Source organism: Saccharomycopsis crataegensis (assembly GCF_037102585.1).
Source record: "Saccharomycopsis crataegensis DNA, jcf7180000000077, whole genome shotgun sequence".
NCBI classification, from domain to species: domain Eukaryota; kingdom Fungi; phylum Ascomycota; class Saccharomycetes; order Ascoideales; family Saccharomycopsidaceae; genus Saccharomycopsis; species Saccharomycopsis crataegensis.
In genome coordinates this window covers 297217-321995 of record NW_027043824.1, presented here as the reverse complement: position 1 = coordinate 321995, position 24779 = coordinate 297217, and the positions used below count along the sequence as shown (strand labels likewise).

At 35.8% G+C, this 24779-nt stretch overlaps 9 protein-coding genes across 9 annotated transcripts; 6 read left to right on the top strand and 3 right to left on the bottom strand. All coding sequences in view use genetic code 12, as the record gives it.

Annotated features, from left to right (window-relative positions):
* Positions 1-2254: 2254 nt before the first annotated feature.
* On the bottom strand, positions 2255-2545 carry DASC09_027000 (uncharacterized protein; the record flags this gene model as incomplete). The annotated part of the gene is made up of 1 exon (XM_064996303.1): positions 2255-2545. One exon carries the CDS (start codon positions 2543-2545, stop codon positions 2255-2257), a length of 291 nt encoding a protein of 96 aa, XP_064852375.1.
* A 3103-nt stretch (positions 2546-5648) lies between these two features.
* Positions 5649-6584, top strand: DASC09_026990 (hemolysin III family protein; the record flags this gene model as incomplete). The annotated part of the gene is made up of 1 exon (XM_064996302.1): positions 5649-6584. The coding sequence occupies one exon, from the start codon at positions 5649-5651 to the stop codon at positions 6582-6584; it is 936 nt and encodes a 311-aa protein (XP_064852374.1).
* Positions 6585-6853: 269 nt separating this feature from the next.
* On the top strand, positions 6854-8233 carry DASC09_026980 (putative acyltransferase; the record flags this gene model as incomplete). Its single annotated transcript, XM_064996301.1, has 1 exon — positions 6854-8233. One exon carries the CDS (start codon positions 6854-6856, stop codon positions 8231-8233), a length of 1380 nt encoding a protein of 459 aa, XP_064852373.1.
* Positions 8234-8583: 350 nt separating this feature from the next.
* DASC09_026970 (phosphopantothenate--cysteine ligase) lies at positions 8584-9666 on the bottom strand (the record flags this gene model as incomplete). The annotated part of the gene is made up of 1 exon (XM_064996300.1): positions 8584-9666. One exon carries the CDS (start codon positions 9664-9666, stop codon positions 8584-8586), a length of 1083 nt encoding a protein of 360 aa, XP_064852372.1.
* An 816-nt stretch (positions 9667-10482) lies between these two features.
* On the top strand, positions 10483-11988 carry RPT2 (proteasome regulatory particle base subunit RPT2; the record flags this gene model as incomplete). The annotated part of the gene is made up of 3 exons (XM_064996299.1): positions 10483-10485; positions 10584-10634; positions 10723-11988. 3 exons carry the CDS (start codon positions 10483-10485, stop codon positions 11986-11988), a joined length of 1320 nt encoding a protein of 439 aa, XP_064852371.1.
* Positions 11989-12816: 828 nt separating this feature from the next.
* Positions 12817-14307, top strand: SAL1 (Ca(2+)-binding ATP:ADP antiporter SAL1; the record flags this gene model as incomplete). The annotated part of the gene is made up of 1 exon (XM_064996298.1): positions 12817-14307. One exon carries the CDS (start codon positions 12817-12819, stop codon positions 14305-14307), a length of 1491 nt encoding a protein of 496 aa, XP_064852370.1.
* Positions 14308-15189: 882 nt separating this feature from the next.
* Positions 15190-15876, top strand: RRT14 (Rrt14p; the record flags this gene model as incomplete). Its single annotated transcript, XM_064996297.1, has 1 exon — positions 15190-15876. One exon carries the CDS (start codon positions 15190-15192, stop codon positions 15874-15876), a length of 687 nt encoding a protein of 228 aa, XP_064852369.1.
* A 797-nt stretch (positions 15877-16673) lies between these two features.
* BST1 (Bst1p) lies at positions 16674-20153 on the top strand (the record flags this gene model as incomplete). Its single annotated transcript, XM_064996296.1, has 1 exon — positions 16674-20153. One exon carries the CDS (start codon positions 16674-16676, stop codon positions 20151-20153), a length of 3480 nt encoding a protein of 1159 aa, XP_064852368.1.
* Positions 20154-21727: 1574 nt separating this feature from the next.
* Positions 21728-24475, bottom strand: DASC09_026920 (Ark/Prk/Nak family serine/threonine-protein kinase; the record flags this gene model as incomplete). The annotated part of the gene is made up of 1 exon (XM_064996295.1): positions 21728-24475. One exon carries the CDS (start codon positions 24473-24475, stop codon positions 21728-21730), a length of 2748 nt encoding a protein of 915 aa, XP_064852367.1.
* Between the last annotated feature and the right edge of the window lie 304 nt (positions 24476-24779).

Below are 24779 nucleotides of genomic sequence, written 5' to 3'. Positions count from 1 at the left end.
GATAAATTCAGGTGAATATGATAAAAATTTGAGGAGAAGGATAGAAAAGTTTTCCGAAGCCAATAAATCTGCTTATGGTGAAGGTAAGAAAAGCAGATTGGTGTGGAAAGAGTTTTCTACAAGCAAACCAAGGGTTGTTTTTGGAGGCAAAGCCTACAGTGCATGGTCTCTCGTCATAGGTTTTGAGGATGGATTATATAAAATATTTGACTACCTTCGATGCTCTCCAAATGTGTTCTCAACCAGAGACGACAGTTTCGATATCCACAAGGACACATTCTATTACTACACTAGTCTCTTCATTAATGAGATTACGTCATACGCGTTTTTGACCGCCAATGAAAACACCAAAGAATTAATCCCCAATATTTATGAAAGAGGTTTTATTTACTCTTACAATAAAAATATTTCTGTTCCAGAGAAAGTAGAACAAGATAAAGATTTGACATATACGGAGGGTCCTTATATTAAATTGGAAAACCTTGCTGGCTCTGGATATGAGCTCTTCAGTGGTTACTCACTCAAGAGTGATTCTGATGGAAGGAGATTTTTGAGGTCTGCATTGATTTGTATCAGTAAAATTCACTGTGCTGGGGTGGGCCACGGTGATATTCGAGGCGCCAACCTATTTGTCAAAAACTTGGTTGACATCAAACTAATTGATTTCGGATTTTCTTCATCAACAACAACAAGTGGAAAAGCATTTGGAAAGAATCTAAAAAAGAAATTGGAAAAGTATTTGAATAAGGTGGATAATTTGAAGCTGGTTTTTGAGCATGATTACGAAAAACTTTTTCAAATTGTTGATAAAAAACTTGGTAATTTTTGTGCACCTATAATGAGAGAGTTTGTTAATAATACATTGGAGCTAAAGGAGAGTTTGAGCATTGGCGCGGAATCGAAAGATTTGCACATTTTGTTCGCAGAAAAGGCAACAGAAGTGGAACTTGCTTTTTTGAACAAAGATTTAAAAGATGAATTTTGGAAAAAATTGGAAAAAATTGAAGTCTAAAGACTGATGACGTATTTTTATCATCTCTATCAGCGTGCTGGGGCCTTGACATGTGAGAGAATTTCAAACGGCGCTTCAAGTCAATACATCACTACTATAAAATCGCTGATACTCAAATCAATACATTGGCAATCATTATAAGCTCGCTAATAATTAATTCATACCAGTGCTATTTTTTCTGCTTCCATTTTTTTTTGCTTATTTATTTCTTCTCTCGTCGTTTACATTATTTATCAGGTTTTTTCTTGGTGCTTATCTGCCGTAAATTTGCTAGGTATATACATATATATTTGATTGTTGTGTTTCAATAAATATTATTTGAGATGGTTTTATTCCTTTTCGTATCATCGTCTTGTGGATTTTCATACGGATGAACATTCTACAAAAGCTATTTCATTTCCAAACTTTCTATATCATGATGGTCTCTTTGGCAATTAAGACAGGAATGTAAAGTAAACATTTTTGAAAATCATAAGGATACAACTTTTCATTAAAGGTGGTTCCCTCAAATTATAACAGATCAACTGCAATATCATTAACCGTCGCTAGATAGGTTCGTCAGAGGCTAAATGATTATACCATGTATGTTTATATATTAACAGTGGTTTAATGGTCAAAAAAAAAATCTATTGATTTGCTAAACATATCTCTTAGTTTATGCATTTCTATGCCACTTTATCGAGCAAAGATTAGAGTGGTGTTGAATGATAAGCAAAAAGAAAGAAGATTGGTGTGACGAAGCTTGACTGTATTTTTGTCCCTGGTTATATGACGAATTCAAATTGGCCATTTGCAGTGTTTAAATAATCAGCATCAAAAACTCCAATATACTATTGCACGGTTATTCTGTTTTACCTGATGCTTTAGGTTATATACCTGTATAATGTTCCCTTACATCGGTTTGGAAATGGAAAAAAAAATTTGAATAAACTTCAAATGAGATTTATTGAAGCACAACAACAATCATCTAGCCAATTTGAAAGAAGAACCACCAAGAAAAAAAAACATAATAAATAATGAAACGACGCAAGAAAAAATGAATGAGCAAAAAAAAAAAAATGGAAGCAGCAAAAATAGCACCGATATGAATCAATTATTAGCGAGTTTATAATAGCAATGTATTGATTTGATCATTAGCGATTTTATAGTAGTGATGTATTAGTTTGGAGCGCTTCTTGAACTTCCCTTATATGCCGAAACCCCAAGTGGCTGAGAGAGATAATAAAAATATTTCTTCCCTCTTCAGACTCCAATTTTCTCCAAAATTTCCCAAAATTCATCTTGTACATCTCCGCCCGCAGCGACAAAAGCAAGTTCCATTTCTGTCGCTCTTTCTCCGAAAATGGTGAGCAAATCTTTGGATGCTGAACCAATATTCAAAACTTCATTTAACTCCACGGTATTATCACAAAATTCGCCCATTATGCGTTCACAAAAATTATCAAGTTTTTTATCAACCATTTTGAAAAGCTTCATGTAATCACGCTCAAAAACCAGCTTCAAATTGTCCGCCATAGCCGAATACTTTTCCATTTTCTCTTTCAAATGTTTCGCTGTTCCTTTTCCATTCGCTGCTGAAGATGAAAATCCAAAATCGATAAGTTTGATATCAACCAGGTCTTTGACAAATACATTGGCGCCCCGAATATCACCGTGTCCCACACCCGCACAGTGTATTTTGCTGATACAAATCAACGCAGACCTCAAAAATCTCTTTCCCTCAAATTCACTCCTAATTGAATAATCATCAAAGATATTATAACCAGATTTACTAAGGTTTTTCAATTTGATATACGGACCCTCCGTATATACCAATTCTTTACCTTTTCTTATTTCCTGCGGCTCATCAGTATTTTCATTATTGGAGTAAATGAAACCTTTTTCAAGAACGGTAGGAATTAAATTTCTGGTGCTTTCTTTCTTTGTTAAAATTGAGTACGATGTTACCTCATTAATAAAGAGACTAGTGTAATAATAGAATATATCCCTGTGAGTATTAAAGCTGCCCTTTTTGGTTGAGAGAACCTCAGGAGAACATCTGGCATAGTCAAAAATTTTATAGAGATCATCCCCAAAACCTATGACAAGAGACCATGAAGTGTAAGGCTTACCTCCAAAAACAATCTCTGGTTTCATTTCTGGCATGGTTTTTAACACCAATCTACCTTCTTCATTGCCAAGAAATATTCCTATCCGTTTCTCCAAATCATTATCATATTCGTTTGATTTCATTTTCCAATTTCCAGCAATTTTTTCTTTCAAAGCTTCAGAATATGATTCTCCGATAAAATCATTCACTCTCTTTTTGGGAGTATCAAATGCAAGATTCAAATAATCGTAAATCAACAATCTGTTAATGGATCTGCCAACAAGTCTTTGTTCTTTTAGCTTTCCTGAAAATTGACCAAGCATTTTTCCAATAAACCAGGAGGCAATCTCATCTCTCTCGGCTAATCCTGGCTGCGACTTCTTCAATTCCAATGTTGTTTTCATGAACCGTAAAATTGCGCAACCAAGGGGCGTCTCAGAAGTGTCGATGATTTGGTAAGTGATTAGCCCATCATTTTTGAATTGGAAATACATACGCGCACAATTATCAAAAAGGAGTCCAAAATATTTTCTCGCTTTCTTCTTATCTCTATCTATTTGCTCATTACCCACTCCTTCTTTTCCCTTGCTCTCTTCTAGTTTTTTCACTTCATCCATTTTCACTCCAAGTTTTTCCCAATCAAATTTCACTAAAAAAAGGGTCGATTCATCAGCCAATATTCCAGTGAGAGCCCTTGAGGCCAAAATTTGGATTATTAATTGATTGATACCTCTCAAGAAGAAGAGCGCTTCCGTACTGAAACCAAAATACCGTGGCAAGTGTCGTCTGTATATGCTATACTCTGCTCTGAACTTGTTAAAGCTTTCTGAAAGCGAGTATTGCGGTTTATATTTAAGCTCAACACATGTTATATATTCATTATTCTGCTTGCCTATTTCTCCATACTCAATCATAATATCAGGTGTTGAAACAATATTCCCTTCAATTGAGAATGAGCATTGTTGTACCGGCGTCAATTCAAAATCTTTCAGAATCATCAGTCGGAAAAATGCACTTATGTTGTCGAAAACTAAAAACAAAAAAGTTTCAAAATTTTTCTCTGAGTGAGTATGGCGAATGGTCATATAGAATCTAATATTCCCATTAAAGTTGAAATTTTTTGGGACTTCAATTACTCCAACTTGGCGCAACCACTTTCTGGCAGCAGAAGGTGCAAAATAGAACATAGGAAGTTTTGAGTCAGCGGTTCTTTCCTCACTGTAATTTTTAACTGATTTCAAGCTGATTTCGGATCTTTTACCACTTCTTGTTCTCGCATTTTGATTGGAGCCTGATGTTATGTTTTTTGGTTGTTCTTCGTTTCTGCCCTTCCCCGCCCTTTTTGAAAACAAGCTACTCTTGAAGACAAAGCTCAAGGTGGCAAATATTCCGAAAATTGGTCTCACAGAGTAGCTTAAACTATCATAGAAATCTTCGGCAGCTTGTTTACGAAGATCCCCAGTAGCACCTAGAGTTGAAAAATCAAAACTGGTTTCAGGAAGCGAGCCTTTGTCCCATTCATTTTTGAATTCGTCAAATGCAGATTTTAAAGATTTTTCAGATTTTTCAGATTCATCTCCTTGGTCTGAGGAAGGAGGTTCTTCCATACCTGGAGTAATCTTCTCTTTCCATTTTCTAGCTTTTTTTCTTGGATGTTGACTAGGACTGCTCATTGGAGGCCTTGTTCTTTCCAATTTCAGGATCAATTGATCAAATACTTTTTTTCTCAATCTCGGAAGAGATTTCTTTGATTCACATAGATAAATATATATATATATATATATATATATCAAGATTTTCAGATATTGCGTATTAGTTGTTTTCTAATGTTTTTGATATAATGTGCGATTGATAACAAAATATAGTGAAGTGGGAAGAGAGAGTGGGAAGAGAGATGATGACAAAGGATGATTAAATTTCTGTGATGAAAATTAAGGATTCGCCCACTTTTTTGGATCCTGCATCGGTAATCACGTGTAATAGAGGATTATTCCTATGTATAAGGATGAGGAGTTATATACTCATCTTCACTGACCTCGCGTTGAATATAACAGTAGGAAAGTCAAATAGCTATTACTGTGATTAGGCTCTAGTTCCTAACTATTCAATGAACACACAACTCGGCAAATGGTTCGGGATATAGGAACTTGATATAACTCTGACTTCTGCAAGTATAAGCACAATAAGATATATTATTATTTAGTATAGATAAAATGGATGAATAGTTAATTGATTATCATGAATAAATGTAACAGGGGCTTGAGAATAATCAACAATAAAACATGAGACAGCGTAATAAGATGTAGAGTAGGGTGACCATATTCGTAGTATGTATGATAGTACCGTGGTGTCGGTGCTTGCATGCACAACACAATCGTGCCCATCAATTAGTGACCGCTAATAGAATACCAGTAAATTGTCGAGACATTTTACTCAACAAAATATCAACATTCGCTGGAAATACAGAGAACAGTTCAAAAAAAAGGGTTGCAAATACATCATACCACTCGCTTCAATTTTTTGCTCTTTGGTGTAGAAACATAAACCATGTTGAGACTGAGAACTAACATAAAAACACCAACGGTCACTAGCAATGTGATTGGTTCAAATATCTCTCATAAGATGGAGACAAAGAAGCTTTATCATTGGAACGACATCCCAGAATGGCAAAAAGATAATCACTACATTTTTTCTGGGTATGTTAAGGAAACGCTTAGTTATTTAGAGTGCTTACGCTCGTTAACGTATCTCCACAACGAATCTGTCAACATATACACTCATTTGCTTCCAGGAACAGTATTTTTTGGGGGAATATTTTGGTTTTTTGAATATTATATGGAGTATTTTCCTTCTACAACTTGGCAGGACCAATTTGCGTTCTCATTATTTTCTTTTGGTGCTGCCACTGCTTTAACCTTGAGTAGTTGCTTCCATTGTCTTAAATCCCACTCTGAATGTGTTGCTACATTTGGTAATAAGTTGGATTATCTAGGAATAATAATACTAATAATAACATCTATGGTGTCGATCCTTTATTATTCGTTGATTGATTTGCCAGGAATTAGGAACTTTTTCTGGGGGTTGACAATGGCATTTGGGGCGGTTTGCTCGGTATTTTCATTGAACGACAGATTCAGAACAAATAAATGGAGACCTTATCGGGCATTAATGTTCGTGTTATTTGGGTTATCTGGGGTCTTCCCAATCATTGCTGGGTGGTGGATACTTGGTGGTGAAGAGGTGTTCAGAAGATCAGATTTATGGTGGGTCATTGCCGAAGGGGCTCTATATATTTTTGGGGCCTTTTTGTACGCGGCAAGAGTTCCCGAAAGGTTCGCTCCTGGAAAATTTGATATTTGGGGTCACTCTCATCAAATATTCCATGTATTGGTGGTCATTGCTGCTTGTTGCCATGGCAGGGGGTTGATGGGTGCCTACTTGTATAGTCATCACTATACCATTCCTTCGATGTTGATGGCCTAAATTTGGCCCTACGAATATTCACATGTATATAGCTTCTTCAAATGAATATAGTGATTTCCTGGGAGAAAACTAAAATCCCCCCTAATTTTTCTAGTATCTAAGGTTGTAGTGTATTTCCACATGCTGGGGTTTTCTACGGGCAAAACGCGGACACAAAGAAAAAAAAAAAAAAAAATACATCTCATCTCTTCTTCTCACGCTTCTTCTTTGCCACTACACAAATAATACCAATTGCTTGTCCCACAAAGTGAAATATATATAAAAAAAAGATGCTATCCGAAGTATCCGAGCCTTCGGACTCTGTGAAGTCACTGACCAAGTGCCAAGCGACAGAAACTCTAACAAAAAAGGTCAAAGGTCCGGGCCCATCTTCCGATCTCACAAGCAGTCATAAGAAAACCAAGAAACAATGGCTTATCTATAGTTTGCAGATAATCAGAGTAGTTTTTATGGTGATAACCTTCTTGTTATCGGCAATTTCGATAGTCATCACCCAGCTTGTCTTCAAATGGGCGTTTCATTATCAATTCAATATCAAGCAAGGTGTGTTTGCCCTCACCAAAAAGCATTTCGTGGTATTAATCACCGCTATTATGAACGCCGTCTGCCCATCACGTATAAGAGTTACAGGTGAATTATCCTCAATGCCAAAGGGAACATTCACTATCATAAATGGTGAATTGCATTCAGCATTGATCCCAAGATCGACTGTTATTGCCAATCATCAAATCTACACTGATTGGGCATTTCTTTGGTGGGTTGCCTATTCTGCTAACCTTGGTGACTCGGTCTACATCATTTTGAAAGATTCATTAAAGAAGATCCCAATTTTGGGATACGGAATGGAAAACTTCAAGTTCATATTTTTATCGAGAAAGTGGGAAAAAGATCAACAAACCCTTAGAACCCTGTTGAAGAGATTGAGTTTTTTGAACACTGTCGGGACCACCAACGATTATAAAAACGATATCGATGTCCAGCAAATAGATGGTAATGCTGGTGGTGATAAGCTCAAATGGCCATTCTGCTTGATTCTTTTCCCAGAAGGTACCAATATGTCACCTTCAAGACGTGAGGTCTCTGATAAATACTGTGCCAAGCTAGGCATACCAAAATTACAAAATGTTTTGTTACCAAGAGCCACTGGGCTTAGAGAATCTTTGAAGCTCCTCAAAAAATCCTGTGACGTAGTTTATGATGTGACTATTGGATATAGTGGAGTTAAAAAGGATGAATATGGCGAAAGTAATTACACTTTGGGAAATGTTTTCATTAGAGGAAAGGCTCCAAAAATAACGGATATGTATTTCAGAGCCATTAGATTGGATGAGGTTCCGTTGGGACTGGATGATTTGAGTGAGGTGGATGAAGCACGCTCACTTAAGGATTTTGAAAAATGGCTATTCGATCTTTGGTACTCGAAAGATGTGTTAATGAATACCTACTATAAATATGGTACTTTCACCCCTGATCTTGTGGTCACTGGTGAAAGTGATAGCAAACAGTACAACATAAATTCGAAGTATGAGGTGGCTATTGCTCCTTTAAAGCCAAGAAGCCATTGGGAATTCCTTCAAGTATTTGCTGTTCCTGCATCTATCCTTTTAATTGGCAGATTGTTGATAAAATTTATTGTGAGCCTCATTTAGTATAATTTCCAATATGATTTTCCTGATCCTTAAAATTTTCTTCTCTTCTTTTTGTTTATGTTTTTTTTTTTTTCTCTCTCTCAGGCTATCTATCAATTCATTTCAATCACCTTTTAGAATGCAATTTATCTATTTATTTTTTTATATTTTTTTTTAAGAGCATAAAGTTGATGGAATTCTTCGGTTTATAATAAAATTCATAAATGGTATCAAATGTAAGAGGGAAAAAAAAAAAAATATAATGACAATTTTAGAAGAAAAGACTAGCATGAAATAATATAGAATGACTTTTCAGTGACACCAAAAAAAAAATATAAAAGCAAAACGAAAAAAGAAAAAAAGATCTATCTCTATTTGCTTTCAAAATGATCAATCCAATTATCATGTAACTTGATAAGTTCAGGAATGAAAATAGATTCTATTTGTACACCATCAAGGATTTCATTTTCCTTTAATTTAAACCAGTCTTCTTTGTATCCTTGTTGATCTATATTCTTGTTGACAAATACCACCTTCTCTTTTCTGGATTGAAGTAAGTTTCCAATAACCAACTGGTGGTCATATCTAGCCAAGGCCTGCTTACACTTTTTAATAAGTAATCCATCATCGGTTTCGAGTTTGAAACTTATAATAAACGAATTGTTATACCATCGATCAACGATTGTTTTCAAGAATTTCGGCACTGGGTCCAAGTTGAGCTTTAATTTGCCATTTGTGGAGGACGAGATCTCTATTTGCTTAGCTTCTGGATTTTGCGATTGTTGGTATTGTGGATCCTCAAGAATGGCCAAATTTGATTGGATTTTATGTTCTGGGAGCTCTGATTGAGGGATGAAGAAATCTGACACCGCCGCCGCAAGATAGATCAAGATTCTGAAGTTCTTCTCTTCGTAGAAATTCTTCAAATCTTCAGAAATGGCTCTCAAGGTGAAAAGATACTCATTGATGGTAGTGAATGAGATTGACAAGTAGTTTCTATTAGCGGTATGATACTTGTAATTCTTCAAAACTTTCAACAAATTATGATCAGAATTTAGTTTCGACACCTTGTTCTTATCGAGACCTAACTTCTGGCCATCGTTTTCAATTTGCAATAAATCAAGGAAATTGATATTTCCAAAATGGTTCAAAAACGGCAATAATGAGAACTCCCTGTGTAAGAAAATTACAAGATATCCATTATTCAAGAAATATTCGGCGGACAAAGACCCTCTTGTGCCGGCAGAAAAGTTATCGATGAATCTGACAGTGTTGTTTTCCAATGGTACGGTGGTGCCTCCAGAAGTGACTAACACAATCTTTTTTTTGTTGAGATTCCCATTTTCTTGGTGGAACTCTAAAAACTCGTGGAGCTTTGCAGAGATCTGGGGCAAATTTTTTGGCGCTGGGTTGGTGGCGAAAAAGTCACTTTCCTGTTCATTTTCCACGGTCATCCTGGAGTTTTTATGGATATTATCTCGCCTCTATTGCCGTCAAACAGACACCATTCTATCGTCGTAACCAAAATCGTATAGGCCTCAGTGATTTTTTTTTTCATGCCTTGAAAAGTCCGTACACGTGACAGAGTGTTCCTGGTCAAGAACATTGCTGAAACATGTTCATTAGGCGAACGCTGACTAGAATAGAACTGTTATAACATATGTGAGTGTTTCTCATAATAAAAATTTTGGTGGCAGTGGAAAAGTAGAAAATTGAGCCCTTTTTTCTTTTCATTCTTGTGTTTTTACCACTATCCTGGTATCTTATTTTTAGGATCAATTGCAATTGGTTCTAATAAATAAGAGAGGTTCTTTCATACTTATTTATTTTGGAATATATTATTTTTTTGGACCTATCAAGTTAGAACAATAAGATATACTGAGGTCATTATTTGACTACCTCCTAGTTCACAGATAAGTCAAGATTGGGTGAGGATAAGCCTAAAAGTTGGTCACAATTGATAGTCGGATATTTCATCATTGATGATGGCAATGTTATACATTTTCTGTCGCTCATATTTTGCAGTATTGCTAGGTAAAAAGACCTCTTCCAATTATCAATAAAGCCTTGCTTATGTCGTTCTGGGTGCGGGTAATCGATTTGTGGTTGTTGCAGGAAGCATCAATGACCCACATAGATGGCTCCTGTTTCTGGTTACGAACATTGGCACAAGAGTTGCACAGTGAAAAGAAAGCGGCAAAAATCTCAAAGATTTGGAGATCTTACTGGGTGTTGTTGCAACCAAAACATAACAAAGAAAAACAGTCAAAATGGTACGCAGATGAATAGATAATTCAGTTGTTTCAAGATTTTGGTGATATTCTTTCACAATTGCCTTTTTTTGGATTGATTACTAACATATTTTTACCAGGGTCAAGGTCCTTCAGGTTTAGGTGGCAATTTTGATGACAAAAAGAAAGACGTGAGTAAATTTGGGATATAATTTGCGGTGAGCAATATCGGCGAGACCCAGCGGATAGCTTAGTTCTCTTACTAACTATAATTTATAGAAAAAAGATAAGCCAAAGTATGAACCTCCGGTGCAACATCAGAAATTTGGAAGAAAGAAGAGAAAGGGTCCAGAGACATCGTCGAAACTTCCAACTGTTTATCCAACTACCAGATGTAAGTTGAAGTTATTGAAAATGGAAAGAATCAAGGATCATTTATTGATAGAGCAAGAATTCGTGACAAATCAAGAAAATTTCACTCCAACTGAACAGAGACAAGCTGAAGAACGAGAAAAAATCGAAGATTTGCGCGGATCTCCTCTAAGCATTGGTTCATTAGAAGAAATCATTGATGACGATCATGCTATTGTCAGTTTAAGTACTGGTCCAGAATACTATGTTTCCATCTTGTCCTTTGTCGACAAAGGTTTGTTGGAGCCTGGTTGCTCGGTGCTTTTACACCATAAGTCTGTCTCAATCGTTGGGGTATTACAAGATGATGCCGATCCATCAGTCAGTGTCATGAAGTTAGACAAATCTCCTACAGAATCATATAGTGACATTGGTGGTCTTGAGTCACAAATTCAAGAAATCAAGGAAGCGGTAGAATTACCGTTGACCCATCCTGAATTATACGAAGAAATGGGTATCAAGCCTCCAAAGGGAGTTATATTATATGGGGCTCCAGGTACAGGGAAGACCTTATTAGCAAAAGCAGTGGCAAACCAAACGTCCGCTACCTTCCTCAGAATCGTTGGTTCAGAGTTGATCCAGAAATATTTGGGTGATGGTCCAAGATTGTGTAGACAAATATTCAAGACTGCTGCTGAACATGCGCCATCTATTGTATTCATTGATGAAATTGATGCTATTGGTACTAAGCGTTACGAATCCACTTCTGGTGGTGAAAGAGAAGTTCAAAGAACCATGTTGGAATTGTTGAACCAATTGGATGGTTTTGATGATAGAGGGGATGTCAAAGTTATCATGGCAACTAATAAGATTGAGAGCTTGGATCCAGCCTTGATTAGACCGGGTAGAATTGATAGAAAAATTTTATTTGAGAATCCAGATCCACAAACCAAACAAAAGATTTTGAATATTCACACCAGTAAAATGTCATTGGCGGAAGATGTCAATTTAGACGTCTTGGTTGGTTCTAAAGATGACTTGAGTGGTGCTGATATTAAGGCTATGTGTACTGAGGCGGGTTTGTTGGCTCTTAGAGAAAGAAGAATGCATGTCATTCAAGACGATTTTGTCAAGGCTAAGGAAAGAGTCTTGAAGAACAAGGTGGAAGAAAACTTGGAAGGCCTCTATTTATAGACAGGCAAGTGTATAACAATTAAGCTTTTAGCACAATTTTTATGTTTATTTTGATTGTTCTATGGTTTCTATCTATTTGACGGTGGTCTGTTGTAACATTAAATTGTAGATTATTTCTATTGTTTGTGTTTGATTAATGTAAGCTACTAGACGTTAATTATGTGATAAGGGTTTTGTATGGATAAACCTGTTTTCAGAACCCCACGAAGTGGATCGAATAAACTGGGAAAAGCTTCTCCATAATTCGGAAGAGAAATGAATGGCTAACTCCGTTGTTATTATTTACCACGTGATTATATATTGATCTTGCAATTTTGGTATTTTATATCAAGCTTTTGCCTTGCCCTACGAGTTCCAAATATTAATCAGACTGTAATATAATGAGATGAATTATGTAAAGTGTAGTGAAAGAAGAAAGATTCTCTAGATGATAACCAATTATTACATCTATATTTAATGCGTTATTTAGTAATTAACACGTGAGTTTTTTTTTTTTTTTTTTTTGTGTTGTAATTTTTTCTCTTTGATTTTTGCCAGTTTTTTTAGGCCCTTCAATATTAAGGAAGGTTTCTTTAGAAGTTTAAATATTCCAAGCTTATTATTGTCCAAATTTTTATAATTATTAAATCCTCTAGGACACTGAGCTCTCGTGAATGCCATTTTTTTTTCAGTCAACTAAATGGATACACCACGAAGGAATAAAATAAATCATCTACTTTCAAAATTTGCAAAAAGTTTGTTTACTTCCCAAACAATTGGTTATCTCACCGGAAATCTTCCACTGGATTGTTAGTTCAGCGACTATAATATTTTCGACAATACACTGCAATGACTGATGATCCCACAGAAAAAAAATTCAGAGCATGGTTTGAGAAAACAGATCTCACTAAGAAAGGTAAAATAGATCGAGACACATTAGCCCGGGCTTTTCGAGAGAAAGAGCATCCACTTTTCAAATCCAATGATCATATCGATCAGCTATTTCAAAAAATAGATCATAAACATGATGATTTGATCGACTATAATGAGTTCAAGTCTTACTTTCAGAAGGCCGAAGGAGAAATCAAGCATGCATTTGACAATATTGATAAAAACCATGATGGTTACTTGACCAAGACAGATCTAAGAAGTTATTTGGAAGACAATCTAAATATTAAGGCCACTGACGAAGATTTCGAAGATTTCTATAAAAATGTTGACCAAGATCATGACGGGCTAATTAGGTATGATGAGTGGAGAAACTTACTTTTGCTTGTCCCTCGAAATCAAGGGTCGCGTTTGAAAACCGCATTTAGATACTTCAACGAGGATGTGGATTTGTCTTCTGACGGTGATATGACTATCATCAATGATTATCTCAAAGGGGTCGGTTATTTCATTTCAGGCGGTGTGGCAGGTGTAGTCAGTAGAACATGTACTGCTCCTTTTGATCGGATAAAGGTATTTTTAATCGCCAGAACTGATTTGTCATCGACACTTTTAACGAAAAAGAGGGAAATCTCGAAGAGGAATGCAAATCATCCACCTTTAAACAAGATTAAATCACCTTTGATCAAAGCAGCACAATCATTGTATAAACAAGGAGGGCTAAAGTCATTTTACGTTGGCAATGGTTTGAATTGCCTCAAAGTATTTCCAGAAGCTGCGATGAAATTCGGTTCTTTTGAAATTGGTAAAAATATCTTCATGAAGATCGAAGGAAAATCTTCAACCAATGACTTATCAAGATTCTCCACTTACTTGGCTGGTGGGTTTGCCGGGATGTTTTCACAATTCACAGTTTATCCAGTTGATACCTTAAAATATAGAATCCAATGTGCTCCTCTACGCGAGAATAGACAAGGAATAATCTGGAGAACCGCCAAAGAAATGTATAAGGAAGGGGGATTGCGTTTATTTTATAGGGGCATTTTCGTTGGGGTAACTGGTATTTTCCCCTACGCTGCTATTGATTTGGGTACATTTACTACTCTTAAGCAAATAATGATCAGAAGGAAAGCCAATAGAGAGGGAAAACGCGAAGATGATGTGAAATTGAGCAATTTTGTCGTCTTGCCATTGGGGGCGTTTTCTGGTACTGTTGGTGCTTGTGTAGTTTATCCAATCAATTTATTGAGAACTAGACTACAAGCTCAAGGAACCTTTGCTCATCCTTATAGGTACACTGGAATAAAGGATGTTTTCAAGCAAACAATTCAAAGAGAAGGGTACCCTGGGCTCTACAAAGGCTTACTGCCAAATTTGGCCAAGGTTATCCCTGCCGTTAGTATCACTTATTTGGTGGTGGAAAATATGAAGCGTGCATTAAATTTAGAATGAATAAAATGGGAGAATGTCTATTTTTTAAAAGAATTGTTTTTGTTCTTGTTTTCAGTTTTTTTTTGTTTTGTTTCTTTTATCATACTGGTTTTTCACGTTAGTTAATTTGGGGTTATGGCTGTTTATTAGAGAATTTTTAAAGTTAATTCGAGATGACTTTCAGGTTTTGATTCTAGCTGAAAGAATACTGCAAGTCCTATATTATTAGAGTTGATTCACCTTTTTTCAAAAAAAAAGAAATGCCAGGACTTTCAATATATTTTATAGCTAATTGATATGTTATGGTGTGCTCTTTCTGGTGAACACTATTTTCTCTGCTCTTCCTCCTATAACCTTTTTCTTTGCTTGATTATGTTCTTTTCTTGCTGGTCATCACCTGTGTTTTATCCTGTTTTATTTATTTCCATCTGCTAGAGGCGACCATCTCTTGGTATGTTTATACCCTCTTTTTCCCACTGTATTTATATTGCTATTTATATTATTTGCATCATCACATTAACATCATTAATAGTTTTAATCTGATGTAGTCGATTCATTTATTCAAGCTAGAAAGCAGCCTTTATTTTCCTTTTTTTTTTTTTTTTGTTAGTGGAGAAATGACTTTATTTTTGCACCACCATTGATATACATGAAATTTAAGCACATACAGCTTATATGGTTTCTCTTTATAGCACAGTATCTGAGAGGAATGGGCAAAAGAGAAGATAAAAACCACCATTCATGTTGTAAATTCTGACGGAGCGCTTTTAGTAAGCAGTGCAGGATCAGAAAAAATATCTCATCTCCTACAAAAAAATTTTTTTTTTTTTCAGTGAGTACTAATCCATTGTATAACACAAGTAAAACCACAAGGACAGCAGGCTATTCTTATTTCCAATTACCATGTCATTTAAATCGAAATCTTCCAAACATCAGGCTAGCTCCTCGATAAACAAATTGTTGGGTAGTGTGTTGCCAACAACCAAGCCTATAACTTCAAGTAAGGGCTCTAAAAAGTCAGATGCTAGAAATACTGCCATCCAGCTGCTAAATGACACATTTTTTGGAATGGAGGAATCTACAGTATCGGTAAAAGATATTTCTAAGCTAAAAAAGAAACAGAAAACTACAAAAAGACAAACCATGAAGAAAAATTCTGCAGTTGCCGAAAAACTTGAGAAAACTGCGAAAATGAAAATCATTCAAAAGCAAATTGACACCGTTAATGAAGAACAAAAGAAACAGGGGAAAAAAGTTTATGGAAAAACCGAGTATAATTTGAATCAGGAAGAAAAGAAACTTATAAACTCGTTGATTGATGGTAATGTCAAAACTGTTCAATCATGGAAAGATGCTGGTGATAGTGACGATGACACAGAAGAACAAATTAAGAAATTGCAAGGAGATATCTTAGCTTTGAAGAACGCCAAGCAGCGGAACAAGGGGGCTAAAAATGCTAAGAAGAGAAATAATGAATTTAGCATGGAACAGAAGATTAATGGTAAGATTAAGAGGGCTCATGCTTATCCTGGTTTGACACCTGGTTTGGCACCCGTTGGTTTGGATGACAGTGATGAAGAAAGTGACTAGAGCATTGGAATTTAACGCAGCTCGAATCTGTATCATAGGAGGGTTTTGGTATTTTGTATAATATGATTGATATTGGCAAGCTTAATCTCTTGCGGATTTTTTTTTTTTCCTTCTTCTGATTCAAAATTCGCGTATTACTGTTTTATGCAATATACACTATAGAGTCTCAGTAAAAAGTTGATATCGAAAGATCTATATTTTTTCTTCTTTTCTGTTTAAGTAGCCTACAATTAACAAATCAAAAAATGATAAAAACGCATGTTGAGACAATAACACAAAATTTTTCTATTACATCCTATTCCCACATCTAAAATCTTGAAGATATAAGCAACCAGCAAAAGATAAAACAGCAAGCTTAATAAAAAGAGGCTCGAAATGAATTTATTTGCTAAATTACACCAAATGTTAATGTTCTGTGTCTACCCGCCTGATGGCATACTTTGTATGTCCGGGTCACCGCATTTTTTTTTGGTGCTGCGTGAATTTTTGCTTTAGGGAAAATACGGCTTAGTCTGAGGGCAGAAAAGGATAACTAACGCTAGTCGTCTGTTGCGCGTACCAAAGATTTTTTCCAGTGGGAGCACGCCATTACTGGGAAAAAGGACTGTCATAATAAAATAGGAAGAAGCCAGTGGTTCTCGTCAGTCCATTACAGAACCTGCTTTCCTGGAGAAAATAATTAAATACCTACAACGATTCCGCTGTTGACAAACCCAAGACTGTCTCTGACAGAGAAGAGGGCTTCGCCATCTTATAAGGAAGAAGTAAAACAAGAGGAAAGTTTAACAGAGGCAACTATGTTGGGAAATAGTAGGAGTAATAGTGTCAGTAATGATATTGGGCGTTTCAACGGTGCCTGTCAGTCGATAAAGACGCTACTACGGTATCATAAGAAGAAGAATACCCTTCTACAGTTAAAGATATTGACTGGTATGACCATAATGGGTATTGGCCTATTTTTACTCATATTTCAAACCTTTGTGTCCAAATTGGATGGGGCTGATGCCCCGGAATGCCGAATGTCCTATATGTCTCCCGCGTATGCCAAAGTTAATGGGTTTGACCACTCTCATACAAAATATGCTTCCAAGTATTCGTTGTATTTATACCGTGAACAAGGTAAAGACTTGAATCCTGATGACAACACCCAATTCTTGAACGGAGCTCCGATTTTATTCATTCCAGGAAATGCTGGAAGTTATAAGCAAGTTAGAGCGTTGGCCGCCGAATGCGCTAATCTTTATGTCAGCGACTATCAAGGCAAACGGAAAAATCAAGTATGGAACAACAATGCTAAAAATTTGGACTTCTTCACTGCAGACTTTAATGAGGACTTTACTGCCTTCCATGGCAGAACTTTATTGGATCAATCAGAATATCTCAATGATGCCATTAAATTTATCCTATCTCTATACGCCAAAAATAATATTCCTACAAAGTCAGTGATTGTTGTTGGACATTCCATGGGTGGTATTGTTGCCAGGACCATGATAACCTTGCCAAACTATGCCAACGGTTCCATTAATACTTTTTTAACGCTAGCAGCCCCTCACGCGGCTTCTCCAGTGACCTTCGATGGTGACTTAATGAAGGTTTATAGTTCAATAGATAAGTTTTGGAGAGGTGGATTTCTTAATGCCAAGCATTCTGCAACTAAGGAAATTGATTCTAAAATTATCGATTTGGCCCAACCTAGATTGAAAAATGTTTCTTTGATCTCTATAACTGGTGGTTTAATGGACACAGTTTTGCCAGCAGATTATACAAGCATCAAGAGTTTGGTTCCGAATGAAAATGGGTTTACGGTGTTTACCACAGGTATACCGGGGGTTTGGACACCAATTGATCACTTGGCTATTGTTTGGTGCGACCAGTTAAGAAAAGTCTTGGCAAGAACTTTATTAGAGATTGTGGACAATACCTCCATGGACAAAACATATCCTTTACAAGAAAGAATGAAGATTTTCAGAAGACATTTACTTTCTGGTTTTGAGGATTATAGCGCAAAAGATTATGAGAGTTCTAAAGGTGAAGATATCAATTTTTCAATTAAATTAAAGGTTGATAACGATCAAATCAGTTCCGCAATGCCGGGTGAGCGATCTTTGATACTGCCGCCAAGTTACTCTCCTAATGTTTTCAAGAGAGGGCAGAGAACCCCGAAAATGAATTTCTTCTATTTGCCAGAAGAAAAAGATTCATCAAAGGGCAAGTATGAATTCACTGCCCTCAGCTCGTTGCCATTTGAAAGTATTGAAGATTTCGGGAAATCCACCAAACCAGTTGCGCTTTTGTGCCGTAATGCAGTCAGACATAATCATATGAATGCTGAGGTTGAATCATCATCAATCAGAATTGTTGATTTTACCAGTGAAACTACTAGTAAGGGCATTGAGTTAGAATGTATTGATGTATCTTCAAATGCACATAGTGTCCCAAGGTCAGCCATAAGCACAGTTTCTGCTTCTGAGTCATCTATTGGGGGTAAATTCTCAAACTACAATGTTTTGCAATTCAATTCTACCACGTTGTCCAACTTTGAGTTAGTGGTCATCGGCGAGTCTCCAAATTTTTATAGCTTGGAAAACCGTCAGGATTTCATTGTAGCTGATTTGGTGAAATCTGAGTTGGCGAATATCAAGTCTGACGCTAATTTCTGGAAATTTTTACTCTTTGGTGTGGAAATAAATTTACCAGCAAAAAGGCCTTTGGCGGTCGATGTTTCCATTCCATCAATATGGAGTAGTTTAGTTGCCTATAATTTGAAAGTTGTCAGAAGTTTTGATCAGAAGGATGATAGAAAACCTGAAAATGAAAGATTTGGACCCCTTATAAGACAATGGATTCCAAGCATTTTTGAAACTAAATGGTTAGTTGGGTTGAACAATGAACCCGAAAAATTGATTTCTTTGCATTCAGTAGCTCCTTATGTTCCATTTGAAAGTTCTAAGAATTCAAACGCCTTACACTTGCAAGTATGGTCTGATTCAATGAGTACAAAGAATTTGGTTACTTTGAAGCTCCGTGTTGATATTCTCACGAGTTTAAGGTTATTAGTCATGAGGTTCAGATTGGTTATAGGCACCTTACCGGTTGCTATTGTGGCATTGGTTTTGGGATATCAATTCAGAATGTATAGCAAAGCTGGCGAGTTTGTATCCTTTGGTGATGGATTGGTATATCTTTGTACTCCAAAAGCTTTGGGTATTATTTGTGGATTGTTATCATTCTTATCACTTATTTCTTCAAACGAATTTTTCCAAGGCCTCTTTTACTTGCTTGATCCAATTGGGTTGGCTTCTGCTTTAGATAGTGGCTTGGTTACAGAAAATATTAGCTTGAATCCATTTTTCTTGGGCTTGGAAGAAGATATGTTGTTTGTTTTTGGTCCAATATTTTTCATCATTTCTTTGGCACTTGTTTGCTTGACATACAATTTGGTATTACTTATATCGTGGACTCTTTCTGCAGTTTATCTCGGGTTGGTGTTCAAATTAATGAATAAAAGAAATCAATTCAAGATGTCACATAGCACTGACACAGTGTTTTTGCAGTCCAAAAGAAGAATCATTGGGACTATTTTTATAATCGGGTCCATTCCATTTTATTTCCCATACCAATTTGCCTATGTCGTCATCACTCTTGTACAGGTAACTGTATGCATAAGGTCAGTTATTTCCTACAAGTCGTTGGAAAAGCAGCAGCCCTCTTCTATTGCTGTTGATAAGTTGAATACAATGAAGCATGAGGCTGCAAATTTCAAGAACTTCAATTTATCTTTTTTCATGTTGATGCTTTGGATCTTACCAATTAATATTCCAGTTTTGATTGTTTTCATTCACAATTTTGCATTGAAATGGCAAACACCATTTTCATCACATCATAATTTCCTTGCAATTGTTCCAATCTTCATTGTGATTGAAAAGAACGTTAGTGGTAAAATGCCTGTTAGAATGATGTTACAATCTTCATCTTTGTTGGTGCCAAATTTTATTACACAAATGATTCTTGGATATATGGCGTTCTACTCTATCGTTTTTGGGGTTAGGCATGCTTGGTGGTTACACTATTTATTGAATTTCTTCTGTACTTGGTTAGTGTTTTTGAATTTTGATATTTGGGGAACTAGTAATAACCAAAACAATGCTATTTCAGGAAATTCGTATTGCAGCGGAGGAAGCACATTAGGAAGAGATCCTGAGAAAGCTAAAAGCAGAGAATATTTGAAGCGTTCAGATTTGTCATACCTCAATATGACCGGATCCAAAATTTATTGAAAAAACAAAAAAAAAAAATGTAATTAACCAATTTAACGAGCTCATGAAATTATAAATTCCATTATATCTACAATTATCTTGCCTAATAATGCGCGACAGTTTTTTAGAACGTTCCACTGATACTTATTCTATTATCCATAAATCTTTTATTCATTTGTTTGTTATTCCTTTTGTCTTTTTTTTCCCTTCTTTCGATCTCTCATCTTTTCCTTCTTGAATGTTATAATGTTCTTGTTTCTTTTGTTTCTTTCGTCGTTCAATTTGCTCATTCTATCATTTGTTTTTATCTATCTTTATCTAATATTTTTCATCGTTTTTATTCGAGGTTTCTTTGGTTGGTCCTTTAGATGTTCTCACCACAAGCTAAACTATTGATGATTTTCTTTTGTTGTCTTCATTCTAGTTTTTTATTTTTATTTTATTTGCTTTGCTTGTTTTCTGTTTTTATTTTTATTTTTATTTTTATTTTTATTTTTATTTTTATTTTTATTTTTATTTTTATTTTTATTTTTATTTTTATTTTTATTTTTATTTTTATTTTTATTTTTATTTTTATTTTTATTTTTATTTTTATTTTTATTTTTATTTTTATTTTTATTTTTATTTTTATTTTTATTTTTATTTTTATTTTTATTGTTATTTTTATTTTTATTTTTATTTTTATTTTTATTTTTATTTTTATTTTTATTGTTATTTTTATTTTTATTTTTATTTTTATTTTTATTTTCATTACCAAGGTTTGAAGAGCCTTTTCAATTAGGATGTCCTAATTGTATTGATTTCACAGCACTGTGACCACATTTCCTCAAAGCACTATTATGGAAAAGGGACTTGACCATACATACTTAATTTCTTGTGCTCATTCTAAGAACTGTTAATATTAATCTTTTTTTCTTCTTCTTTTTTATTTTGCCTCCTTAATTATTATTTATTTCTACATCATATTTTTGATTATTGTTAATAATATTTATAAGTTAATTACCCCTTAATGATGAAAATCACCATACGTTTGATCTCATGGGTGTATGGTTTTGTTGTTATATGAATATATGTCTTGTGTCATTAATTATGAGTCTACAGTCATTTTATACATGATAATAATAATGATGATAATCGATCAGTTTATTTCCAGTGATACCTATCTAGAGAATTTATAAAGATAGATAGACCGAAACAATGCATAATCAATAAAGATATAGAGATGCAAAAAAAAATAAAAAAAAAATGAAATTAGATGAAAATAAACTCAAATGAATGAGACCAGTAGATGATTTTAGCAAACTGAGCTTTTGTTTTCAATTTTTGTCTTTTTTTTTTTGTTTTGTTTTTATGTTGTTGTTTTGCTTGGTTCTTTTTGGATGTTGGTATTTTTTTAAAGAAAAATAATAAATTGTTTGACAGAAACCCCCCAATGAAACCCTAATATCATAATGGTAAATTAACAGCCCCAAAAAAGAAGATAATATTTCAAAAACAAACTTCGGAAAATGAAAAGGGAAAGTAATAAAAAAAAAAAAAAAAAGAAAAAGCATATTACTAAGAAATGTTTTTTAGTATTGGTGATGTGTGCATTATCACATTAGCTTCGGATACTTCTCATTGAAGCTTTTTTCAAAATCGTTCTCATCGAAATCTCCATCAATGATCCCATCATCTTCAAAGAATGCATTCTCCTTCACCACTTCACTAGTCAAATCGTCATCATCATCATCTTTCCTAAGTCTGCTGATGGTATTGGGTTTACTCTTTGGGGCAATAGGGGAAGTTTGATCAGACCATTCTTTAGATTTCACTTTCGGTGACACCAAATGACTTGGTTTCTTTGGTCTAGGAGGTGGAATCTTCTTTTTTTCTTTTGTAACCGGGGCAGGCTTCGATGAAGCAGCAGACGATGGGGTCGTTGGGGGAATCATGCCCGTTGGTGTCTTATCGGCCAGTTTGTGCTTGAAAAGTTTAGAGTTCCCCAAAGATGATTCCTTGGTAGTCCTGGTGCCGCTCAGCAGCCACGTGGACGGGGTCTTATGTCTTATCAAATCCAAAGATTTTCTCTTGTTGGTGATCGGCTTGAGAAATTTCCCGGCCTTTTGAGAAATCTCGACTTTGGTGTTTTGGTCGTCTCCGGTATATTTACCGTAACCGGTGGCGGTCTTCACAATTTCGTCTTTGTTATTCAAGAGCATCTCCATACGCTTTTGAACAGAAGTCGATGTTGATGGTTTCTTTTGGAGATAATCGGCATTTTTAAATTCCTTCATTGAGATCTGGGAAATCAATTCATCTTCGGATTCGTCAATATCTTTGCTACTATCACTACTGCTGCCAGTACTGGTGGTTTTTCTGGTAGAAGATAAAGTTAATGTGTTAAATTCCAGAGATAATTGTCTTCCGGTGTTATTGACAGATAATTTCCCGGTATTTGATCTGCTAAGGCGGGAATTGTTAGAAGACGCACGGAATTTACCGGTTAAAGAATTAGTCAATTTGTTCAATGAGGTCTTACCGGCACTGATGGTTCTCTTATGGAATGAATGAGATCTTCGGAGTTCATGAGAATTGTTGGCGGATTTCCCAACGTCCAGTGGTGGTAATGTTTTTCTTAAACCATCAGGCATAGTAGTGGTGATGGCATCACCACTGGATTTTTCGTTCATTGTGGTTGAATCAGTCGAGCCAATACCGTTGGCAACACTTGATCCTTTTGATTTAAAAGAATTTATTGGTTTTGAAGGTTTCGCCACACTGGCGGTGCTGGTACTTTTGTCTTCAAACTTGTTCCGTAAGCCGTCGATATCCATAACCTTCAATGAGAGATCTGGCGGTGATCCAATATAAGGTTTACGGCGTACTTTTGGCTTAGCAGAATCGACTTTATCTTTCACAATGTCTATCAATGGCTTGGGTTGGGTAGTGGTGGCTGAGATCGAACTCATTGATCCTTTTTTAATTAGATCGGCAAATGGGTCTTCTGGTGATGAGCTTGCAGAAAGCTTATTCAACGCTGGAGATGATTTGTTTTTAAATTGTTCATTATGGTTAGAAGGATGTTCGTTAAACGTGGTGGTGGAGGTCGAAGTAAGTTGGGTAATGGCAGACGCAGTGCTTGGAATGACGTTATTTGATTTCGCGGAAATCGAAGACGCCGCTGACTGGAGCGATTTACCAGATTGTGTAGACTGTAGAGATTTTCCTGATTTTGTAGATTTGATCGAAGTATTGGATTTGGCAAGGTTATCATTGTACAAATTGGTTGATGCTGCAGATACTTGACCAGAAACATGCGATGGAATGGTTGATGGTTGTTGTGGGGCAACATTAGAGGCTGCAATTGCTGCCGCCTGTTGCTTTTGTTGCTGTAACATCTGCTGGGCTGCCATTTGTTGTTTGAAAGTAAGGTATTGCTGTTGAATTTCTAATGGGATAGGGACGCTCTTCATTTTACAAACTTCCTCCAATACTTGGTAAACGTTTGGTCTCAATCTGGCATCATTGGTGAGTAAAACTCTGATCAAATTTTGAAGTCTCCCAGAATAAACGGGGTATGAAGGGAATGTGAAACTTGATTGCAAGATTGCAGCTTCCCCAGTTTGTTCGAATGGGGTGGTGTAATAGCAAATCTTGTAACAAAACACCCCGAGAGCCCAAATATCAGATTTTTCATTGATGGGCAACCCTCTAGTAAGATCGATCATTTCTGGGGCCCGATATTGAGCGGTGGTGTATCGCAATATATCATTTTGGAGAATTTTCAATTCCTGTTGGTTTCTAGGAGGACGTAATGGTGGACAAGAAGACCCAAAGTCACAAAGTCTATACTCGTTTCTATCATTAATCAATATATTTTCGATTTTGATATCTCTATGAATCAACGGAGGGTTTAAGAAATGGACCTGAGAAAGTCCGATGGTCACTTCGTACATGATTTGCAAGATTTCGGGCTCCGTCAATCTGTTTTGTAACCTGGAGTTCAAGAAATCAATCAATCCATTCTTAGAACAGTATTCCATCAAGAGAAACACTTCGTAAGTGCCATCATTACTCGGCGATCTGGCGGCGTGTGAGTCAATATACGAAACGATACAAGGCTTACCTTGAAGTCGTTTCATCGCATCGACCTCGGCCCTCAATATATTCAATGTGGCTTTGTTTGGCACAAGCACTCTTTTCAAACAGGCAATTTCCTGGCCATTCTCATATGGCGAGATCTTGACGATATAAACGTGGGCAAAACCCCCTTCAGATATATACTTGACGATCATCGCCTTGTGGGACCCAACAGTCAACACTGTTCCAGGAGGATAGGCATTTGGCGGTGGGCTTCCCATCCTTTATATGTATATGTATATATATAACTTTCTATTGCTTGGATAATGGGTTATTTTCAATTTTATATTTTAAAATATCTAAGAATGCCTCGGTGGTGTTCAAAACGTGGTTGATCTATTAACAGTTTTCCATAGCGGTGTGTGTTGTTTATTTTTCGTGGGTGATTATCTTACTGGTGTTTGGGTGACTACAACTTCTATGCGGTGTAAGGGTGTCTTCTTTACGCAGATAACCAACATTATCATAACAATAATAATAAACGACTAATAAATCAAAGAGAAAATAGAAATAATAAACTAATTC